At 42.2% G+C, this 10,216-nt stretch overlaps 1 protein-coding gene across 5 annotated transcripts in view; it reads right to left on the bottom strand.

The window, feature by feature from the left end:
* Positions 1 to 2,653: 2,653 nt before the first annotated feature.
* The window catches only part of SLC25A25 (solute carrier family 25 member 25), a 47,155-nt gene continuing 39,592 nt past the window's right edge, over positions 2,654 to 10,216 (bottom strand). For 3 of the 5 annotated variants that reach the window (XM_040324812.1, XM_040324814.1, XM_040324815.1), the window contains exons 3-11: positions 9,387 to 9,474; positions 9,154 to 9,189; positions 8,915 to 9,026; positions 8,155 to 8,313; positions 7,007 to 7,159; positions 6,161 to 6,268; positions 5,912 to 6,079; positions 4,133 to 4,283; positions 2,654 to 3,847 (exon numbers count right to left, since the gene is read on the bottom strand). In XM_040324812.1, coding sequence (XP_040180746.1) covers positions 3,663 to 3,847; positions 4,133 to 4,283; positions 5,912 to 6,079; positions 6,161 to 6,268; positions 7,007 to 7,159; positions 8,155 to 8,313; positions 8,915 to 9,026; positions 9,154 to 9,189; positions 9,387 to 9,474 — 1,160 coding nt within the window. In that variant the 3' untranslated portion in view covers positions 2,654 to 3,662. The remainder of the gene's footprint in view (positions 3,848 to 4,132; positions 4,284 to 5,911; positions 6,080 to 6,160; positions 6,269 to 7,006; positions 7,160 to 8,154; positions 8,314 to 8,914; positions 9,027 to 9,153; positions 9,190 to 9,386; positions 9,475 to 10,216) is intronic. The other 2 variants (XM_040324813.1, XM_040324817.1) reach the window with 1 other exon arrangement.

The following is a 10,216-nucleotide window of genomic DNA, read 5'->3' as shown; positions in this document are numbered from 1 at the left end:
ACAAGGATTGAGCACCGAGTTGACGCTACATTCAGTTTTGCCATGTTTGCCAGTATTTACTACATTAAGCAACTTTGGAAAAAGTTAATACACTATCACCTTATTTGGTCTTCACATCATTTAAGGCCACGCTGTTACGGTCATTTAAGAGTAACGTCACCAGCTCCCCAACACAGTGAGAGAACGCCAGGGCTGACTGCCGCTGTGATCTGATCCTGAAGTGGTATGGAGGGGGGATGACACCCATATTTGAGGCTGCCTGCCCGAGACACATTTATACACAAGTGCTATTGAACTCAGTACCCAATCTGCAAAGGCGGCATCGGAAAAATGAAGTGTACACAGTGGAATGTTAGCAACCGATTTTCAAAAATTACTCTGACTATTTTTGCATCCATTTAGTTCAATGCACTTTATCACTAAGGTTGTAATGTTTATTTAAAGCAATAGCACAACTATCTTGATATTGGTTAATACTTTAGCGTATCAACAAATTACGAGTTGAAACCAAGAGGTCACTTTCATTGTATTAGGCGTGTGTGATAACCATATCCTACATAGCGTTGTATGCCAGGTTATCAAATGATATACTATGCGTTATGCACCTGCTTTGAGTATGAAAAATCTGACGCTAGGTACACATGTACCGAAAGTCAGCAGATTCAGCAGGAACTAGTCAGCTTTTGTCATGTGTGTACAACAGAAACCAGTAGTTAGACCAGCTTCAGTTTAATGGTCATGCTAGAAAACCAGCATTTGCAGCCATGATCTGTGTATTTTGACAAGAAGAAAGGAAGAAAAGGAGGGAGTTCCCAACATCCACTTTGCTTGTGTGGATGCAGGGATCTATAAAGTTTCTGTTCAACCTTCTAATTGGAGGAAAAAAAAAAAAAAAAACACACACCCAAAACCCTCTGCATGTACACCCTCCCTTATAGATTGTAAGCTCCAACGAGCAGGGCCCTCCGATTCCTTCTGTATTGAATTGTACTGTCTTCCCCGGTGTTGTTAAGTGGTGCGCAAACTGTTGGCGCTATATAAATCCTGTAAATCACAGTAAAGATTCTTTTTTTAAATCCTCCACTTCTTGGCATTTCCAGTACCAAGGTCATTCTGTAAGTTACTCTATTTCTGCTGCCATAACTGAATAAAGTCTCCAGCTGTAGTGGACATTGTCTTAATTAAACGGGAAGAAATATGTCCTTGTCATAGGCACAGCAGAAAAAAACTGGGAGCTAAAATAAAATAAAAAAGTACAAATGGCACCAATGGAAACCCCAAGATAAGATGGAGGCCTTGACACTAGCATCTACTCAAACCAATAGGTTTTAAAGTGGACCAACCCTTTAAAAACAAGGGGGAAGTGTATGAAGTACCAAACCATTCACTCTTTATTCTCACATCATCCCATTTAAAGTGCAAGTTTTCTTTATGAGGTCTAAACAGATTGCTTATCTGTTTGTGGATCCCATAAACATTTCCTTTGCTCCCAATGACCTCAAAACCTACTAACAAATACTGACTTTGAAATGTGATGCCAGCTACTTCCACTCCCAACAGGTTAGAGTCCACTGTTCAGAAGGGAACAGCTCTTAGGTAAGAACAGAAGACCAAGGCAGAGGTGACTATTTGACCAAAGCACCCCAACTGCCTATTATATGGTCTGACACTTGTATACTCAGCAATAAAATACAAGTTAGTCAAATAAAAAGGCCATAATACTACATCTATAATTAAACATCTGTAAAAATATCAGTTCTTTTCTTTTTTAAATAAATATATAATAAATATACAAGCTAGGCAGTAAAAACCATAAAAAAACAAAATAAAGGAATGTGCAAGCAAACACTGTCCTGGATGGACACAGACTATGGTCTTGTGTGGGACAACAGCATTTGCAAAACTTAAGACACTGTGCTGCTGCTGCTGCTAGGTTACTTTACTAAAGTAAAATGATATCACAGCTATGAGGCAGCCAAGAAGCCAGAGGTGAGTCTTCGAAGGTCAGGGACCTGTTGGAGGTGATCATTTTGTAATCCGAGCCAGACGCTCGTGAGCATCATCCAATCAAAATCACAAAGAACTCAGTAGAATGAAAAGAATTGGCTGCCTAGAGTTTTTGGAGTTCCATAAAGTTAGGGCTGCTGTTAGAATTCACAGGCCCCAGCCTCCCCACCCAAAAACATTTGCTAAATAAAAAGAAAAAAAAAATTTAAAAACTAAAAATACACAAAAAAAATACTAAATACACTAAAAATTAATGGACACAAATGCCATTTACAAATTTCTAACTAAACTTAAGAAAAAACAATTGAGTTAATAAATAACATTCTGTGTTAATGAGGCTCAGTCATGTGGGCACTGTGCATCAGCAGTTTATGTGGCTGGATTGCAGGCAGCCCATGTTACTCTATGGGGACACACATGTACAAACAGCCACAGGTCCCAGTTTAAAAGCAGCGTGGGTGCAGGTGTATAGCATTGAACGGACCTTGTGCAAATTCGGGACCAGATACCCACTCTTAACAAATTAGGACCTGCATCTGTGTCCCCTATAGCCGCTGCATCCCCAGAGAGCAGGGATATGCAATTAGCGGACCTCCAGCTGTTGCAGAACTACAAGTCCCATGAGGCATACCAAGACTCTGACAGCCACAAGCATGACACTCAGAGCAAGAGGCATGGTGGAACTTGTAGTTTTGTAACAGCTGGAGGTCCGCTAATTGCATTTCCCTGCCATAGAGTAACAGGCAGCTCCAGCCAAACAAACCACTTAATCACACTGTATGGCCCAGAGAACTTGCGTGAATAAGGACTTTGGTCAACTATCAGGGGTCTAAATAGACCCATGTCTCACTTTTGAGACCAAAACAAATTGAGCACTGCAGCTGAATCAGGACATGTCTGTATCGAGGCTCCCTTTTCATTCAGACTGATGCATAACAGTTTACTATGCTTCAGTTATGAAGAAACAGTGAGTGATTAGTACCAATCACTCATTGTGTTCATTCAGAAGAGGCCAGTAAATATGACACAGGTCCACTATGTGGCTCTTCCTGCAGCAGCTGGAAGGGGGAAGAACCCCACTTTCAGCACCACAAAGACAGATCGGCTCCAGTTAATTTCCCCTCAGTATTGTTGCGCCAATCAGTTTCCTTATCCACAATCCAATTATATCTGCTAGTCAGCTGCCCAGGCACAAAGCCCATACAAGAGGATAAGCAGCCCTGCATACCAGTTATAAGTCCTCATCTCTGACCGCTGCCTCAGCAATAGCACGGTTCATATGCATTCTGCACGACATATATTCAGTATATTAAGTACATTCAGAGAACTCATGCTGCCACATAAGCTCAATACATAAAATGAGCAAAGTCCAAAAAAATAAAATAAAAATGTAAACAGTTCCAACGTGGAAGATGCTACTGGTCCCCCCCTAAGCAAGGGGCATGGAATGAGACCAATTGTCGATAAGGTGAGGAGTTCCTAGCACACAGAGGCCAAGTCTCATATCCTTCTGTTCCTGGGCTTATCACAGCTTACTCCGTTGCTTTTAGTGTTAAACACATTCACAGAATGAAGACAGGCCACTTAACATCCAGGGAGTAATACCCCCAAGAATGCAGTCCAATGTCCAGCAATAGCACGACAGACACTTCTCATCACCGCGAAGTCACGCCCAGTGAGCGCTTTATGTTCTCGTACACAACGTAGCTGATGCTGACGGCTGGGATCACCTTCATGAAATTGGGGGCCAGACCCCGGTACAGTCCAATAGGTCCTTCAGTCTGTATGATATTTCTGAAGAGACTGCTCATAGTCGGCTGTGGAGCTCCTTCAATGGAAGCTGCAGAAGGAAAATAAAAAGCAGGTCAACCATAATGTTTCACTTTTCTAGAGATAAATTCGTTACTGCAGTATTGCAGAGATCCAAGAAAGCATGCCACACATTGCTGTAATGTAAAAAACAACAAATCCCCAAACAAATCTGTCACCGTTAAAAAACCCAAACAAGACCCCTGCTACAACTTCTGTGGGGGGGAGATGGGAGAAGGGATTGCCTGTATTGTTAGCTTGGACATATGCAGATTCCTACACATACAAATCCTGTCAGATCAACAAGTGTACTCACCCTGTGCCTGCATGCGTGTCCTGACCAGAGCTAGGGGATAGCTGGCTAGCTGCCCACATGTACTTGATACGGTCCCGCAGGCCAGTAACACAAAGACACCAGGGTCTGCACTGCTCGTGGCATAACGATTTAGCCAGGCGTTCTTCAGAGTCTTCAAAGAAAAAAGGGATAAAAAAAATGGTTAGAACACAAAAACTTACAAACACTATCACTGCCCAGAAAACTGCCCTTGAAGCAAAAAGATAAGGAGTGTTTTACCAACATTAATAAATAAAAGGCATAAGCTGGACATTTCTACAAGTAGGGTCATAATAATGTTGATATTGGACAAAGTATATAGTTAAGGGGAATATTTAAAGCCTGGATTCACCTGTGCAAAATTCAAAAAAATTGCAAATACAGTGCCAGGTAAAAGTATTCATACCCCTTGAAATTTTCCACATTGTGTCATTCTACAACCAAAAATTTAAAATTTGGGATTTTATGCGATAACCAATACAAAAATGGCACATCATTGTGAAGTAGAAGGAAAATGAATGGTTTTACATTTTTTACAAATATCTGAAGAGTGCGATATGCATTTGTATTCAGCCCCCTTTACTCCGATACCCCCAACTAAAATCTAGTGAAACCAATTGCCTTCAGAAGTCATCCAATTAGAAAATAGTGGCCACCTGTGTGCAATTTATTCTCAGAATGCAGCTGTTCTGTGAAGCCCTCAGGTTTGTTAGAGAACCTTAGTGAACAAACCACATCATGAAGGCCAAGGAACACACCAGACAGGTCAGGAAATAAAGTTGAAGTTTAAAGCAGGGTTAGGTTATAGAAAAATAACCCAAGCTTTGACCATCTCACAGAGCTCTGTTCAATCCATCTGAAAAAGATAAAGAGTACAGCACAACTGCAAACCTGCCAAGACTTGGCTGTCCACCTAAACTGACAGGCCGGATGGTATCATGTTGTGGGGATGCTTTTCTTCAGCAGGGACAGGAAAGCTGGTCAGTTGATAGGAGGATGGATAAAGCCAAATACAGGGCAATCTTAAAAAATTTAAATTTAGAGTCTGCAAAAGACTTGAGACTGGGGAGGAGATACACCTTCCAGCAGGACAACGACCCTAAACATACAGCCAGAGCTACAAGGGATCTCCAAACCATGGCCCTCTAGCTGTTTTGCAGAACTATGCGTCCCATGAGGCATTGTAAAACAGACATTCATAGACATGATGGGAATAGTTCCTGAACTAGAGGGCTATAGTTTGGAGACCCCTGGTTTAGATCAAAGCATATTGCTGCGTTCGAATGGCCCAGTAAAAAGTCCAGACCTTAATCCAATTGAGAATCTGTGGCAAGACTTGAAGTGCTGTTCAGACGCTCTCCATCCAGAGAGCTTGAGCTTTTTTTCATAAAAAAAGAATGGGCAAAAATGTCACTCTAGATGTGCAAACGTCCCCAAAAAAGACTTGCAGCTGTAATGGCAGTGAAAGGTGGTTCTACAAAGTATTTACTCAGCCCCCTGAGTCAATACTTTGTAGAACCACCTTTCACTGAATACAAATATGTGAAAAGTGTGCATTTGTAACAAATAACATTTAATTTTCCTTTTACTTCACAATTATATGCCACTTTGTGTTGGTCCATCACATAAAATACCAATAAAAGACATGTTTTTGGTTGTAACATGACAAAATGTGGAACAATTCATGTGAAACGTATTCAAGGCACTGTACATTTGCTCATCTTACAGCAACATTATAAATATAGGGCCTTCGTGTCTTACCTCATATATTGCCAAGTCAATGCCAGCATAAGGAATAATCCCCAGCATGTTGGGCACATATCCCTTGTAGAAAGCAGACATCCCTTCCTTCAGCATAATCTTTTTGCCACAGTCCAACATCCCTTCATATTGGCCAGTCTTTCTCAGAGCCATCCTGGTTTTCAAAACCTGCAACCATTAAGAAAAGTGCATAAGTGCCAAATTCACAACCACAGGTTGGATCACAATTCCAGCAGTTCATGTCCTTACCTCCATGGGGTATATACTGCTCTGGGCAATCACTCCAGCTAGAGATCCAGCCACCAACCTCTCACGAATACCCAAGATCTCCTGGTCACTCCCAATTAAACGTTTTATCTAGAGAAGGCAAAAAATAAAAAAGTTTAAGAAAGAAAAAAGTGTCAGTGAAGAAAAAAAAAAACACACACACACACACACACACACACACACACACACACTTCCATGCCAGTAGTAGATAGCAGCTTGCCAACATGCTAATGTGTTCACACACCATCCAAAAGTAAAGCAAATAGTGCAGCGTACTAGGTACCTACAAATTACTACAGTTCTACTTATACATGTGACAAAGCTACCATCTGAAAATAAACCACTGGCGATTCATCTACTCACTGTGTATATGTGTAAATCAAACTGTACCACATCACCTTGCTTAACACCTGTCTCCTTCATATGTACATTAAGAAAATGCTTCAAAATGATAAATATATTTCTCGGTGCTTACTGTTAAAAATCAAGGATTTAAGAAAAATAAACTAAGCCCTGGTTCACACTGCTGCACCCAATTCAAAAAAGTAGTTTCTGAACCACTTTGCGATTTCGGGTGCGAATTTACATTGACATCTGTGCAGAAACCTGCACATATGTCTCCAATTGCGGCCGAAATCGGGAATGACCAGCGGGAGTGAAATCGTGCGAGTTCAGCTAAACTCTCACCGCTTCATTCCCGCAGCCCAGTGTGAACCTAGCTATAAAAAAAAAACACACACACACACACACACACACACACACAGAGATCCATGAACAGTATGCAACAACATAATTCCCCTGCATAGCAGCAGATCGTGACAAACTCACCTGTTCATAAGCCATGAACTTAATAGCAGACTCTGGAGCAATTTTAATGACATTAATGCCATTTCCCCGCCACAGTGAGCGGTAGCCTCCTTCACGGAGCATCTGCGTAAAGCCCCCTGCCATGGACATAGCGTTGCTGCGTGAAGCGTGGACCTGCAAGAGAAACACGAGGCATGTGCTCAGAAATCACTTCTAATCCCAGCACAATGGATTCTGCTTTTTTGTGGAGGACTTTGTAATCTCAGCAGGAATGCATAATAACCCACAGTACTTCAGCTAAAGACATGTTGCTCAGCTGCTAGTGCGTCATTGCTATAATACATCTTTCAGAATACCGTGAACAACTGCAGCACATGGACCTGGAGCTACCGTTGATGGGAATAAGCCAATACATCATTACTAGTGAAAGCTACTCAGTCCACACAGTTGAAAACTTCAAATTAAAAAAATATAATAAACCCCCCCCCCCCTCTTAATTTGCATATAGCAGTTTCCCCCCAAATCCTGGTTATGTCTTACTTCTTATTTCTAACACAAGATTTACTGTATTTATTGGCGAATAACTCACTTTTTTACCCTGAAATAGAGGGTAAACTGTACCTGTGTGTTATACGCAGGGGGCTGTGGAATGATTTTTTCCTGAAACTTCCCTCTTAAAGTTGGGGTGCGTGTTATAGGCCTGTGCGTGTTATACAACTGATAAATACGGTAAGTTTTAACCATGTATTAAAAAGACAGCACATTGGATTGTGACAACCACATAAAGGGCCGTAAAGCCGTTTTGACTAAAAAGATAAAAGCATGAGGATCCTACTGCACTAAAATACAGCTGCTCCAAAGCTTCTCATATGACCTTTTACACAAATTTCCAACCCCAAAATGGCTGAATGCCAAAGAAAGAACCTGTACTACTCTATGGCACACAGCAAGCTAAAAGGCAGATGACATTTATAATGTGCAGGACAAAGTTCAGCATTCCTGCACGGATCTCTGACGGCGATTACACAACTCTCCTTGCCTTCGTGAACAGAATGCATCGAAAGTTGTGACAGAGCTTGCAATCAATACTGAACATTTCACCCTATATAGAAGAAGCTATGTCAATATACCTACATGTGTGGCGTTATTGCCCCATAAATTCTACTAACCTGCATGATAACCTTCAGCCGGTCTAGGGGAGCCGTACATGTCCGGGATACAGCGCCAGCCCCACCACCAGCCACGAGATGCCTCCACCACATTCCAGTTTTTTTCTCTTCCACGGTAAACTCATCAGGCACAAGGAGGTTTTCTCCAACATCAAAGATCTGCAGAGGGAGCAGAGTGATGGAATCAGTGTTGGCACTATCCAGCCAGTATGTATAAATCATTCTCTACCCTAGGCAGCCTTTGAGCTCCCGGTCATGCCTGTTCCCTAAAAGTACTTTAGCAGAGACTGGTAAATATTTTTTTTTGCAGAAAGATATGTAAAAAGGGAAGCACATCCGGTTCCTATAGCTTCAGGCTACAAGGGGGTGGAATAAACCAGCACAGACCGAGTTGGACCTGCAGCCAGGTCCTCTGAGGAATTCCAGTTACGATTCTAATAAACCGCAAAATGCCATACATAGGTGAACAAAGGAACAGCATCAGATTGTTACTGCACGGCAAGAGTTTATTCAATCACTGATAACTACAAACAGCTGGGAACCCATTTTACCAGAAACTTGTCTCAACTGGGCTGACAACTTGATCATATACAAAACATGGCATATTCCTGCACCCCAAAGCCCAGAAAAAATCCCCTAAAATGGTCTAGCCCTTTTGTTGAGGAGCGTTCCAATACACAATGGACAGTATGAAAAACATTTTAAATGCCAGATCCATCAAAGTATGCAGTGACAAGACAGTACAGTAATTTGCACTTACTGTAGAGTGTTTCCAGTAAAGGATGATTTCAGGAATGTTCTCAGCAGGATGTAAGAGATGGTAATCTCGCCACTCATTCCAGTCTATGGTCATTGTACCATTTTTATCCATGCTGAAAGAGAAAGACCAGTGCATGGGGGTCAGTGATTTCCGAGAACACCACAAACACAGGCAACATGCACAAGCACAGCAAGTCACGAGACACAGCGGGGAAGGATACAAGGGGACAAAATACTTACTGGGCGACAGGACCCCATCGGTGTCCCGTCCTAATTCTGACAGCCACACAGACAGAAGCAAAAGGAAAGATAGCACAGATAAAACAGTTACTCCCTGCCAAAAAGAAATTTGTGGGCAACTAGATTCCTTTATTGCATACGGGGGAGGGATATTGGCCAGAAGAGAGACACAAGGAGGAGTCCGCACAATACAGGACAGATCTGGTTGTAATGAGCATATTTTCTGTACTCACCGTTTAAGGATTTTCTCTGCTTGCTGCTCGGAGATATTTACACCAAGGTCACGGAGAGATTGCATTATTTCTTGCACATCAATTCGACCTGAAAGAGGAGCAAATAAAAATCCAGTTTTAAGATCAAAAGGAGGGAAAATAAATAAAGTAGCACTTGAAGTCCATGTCTCTGAGCAAACAGATGGTGGCAAAGTGATCGTAACCTCATTGACCACCTGGCCTGTGTAAAGACCTACTCTACCAGCCTGGCCTTACCCAAGTCTCAGGGATTGCTGACATTCATAGGTTGACATGTTCCCCGAAATTTAATGGTGGCCACTGAATTAAAAACTGCCAGATTGTGATTTACAACTTCAATGGATGAGGTTATCAGTATATTTGGAAATGTTTATTTGTACTTAAAGCAGAGTTCCATCCATATAAAAGTCAGCAGCTACAAAGTGTAGCTGCCGACTTATTATTAAAAGGACACTCACCCGTCACACGGTCCAGCGATGTGGGCAAACGAAGCCCCGCTCCTTATGCCCTCCTTGGCGCTGGCATTGTGACTGGGCGCCCGGCACGAGCTGCGATTGGCTGGGAAATCTTCTGGGACCTGTGATGTGTCCCAGAAGATGGTGGGTGAACTTCCTTCTGGCTCTGCAGAGCCCCGGGAGAAAGTAGGGGCCCGCAAAGAGGGCATTTGCCCCCCCAAAAAAAGTCATGCCATGTGGGGTTTTTTGGGTGGAACTCCGCTTTTAGTGAATTTATGATATGCATTTAAGAGCACAGAAAGCAATGCCATCATAGCTTGGCCAAGGACTTGACAAAACAACCATCTTACATCAATT

Source organism: Rana temporaria, chromosome 9 (genome assembly GCF_905171775.1).
Source record: "Rana temporaria chromosome 9, aRanTem1.1, whole genome shotgun sequence".
In the NCBI taxonomy this organism is placed as follows: Eukaryota; Metazoa; Chordata; class Amphibia; order Anura; family Ranidae; genus Rana; species Rana temporaria.
This window is presented reverse-complemented; position numbering and strand designations above follow the sequence as displayed.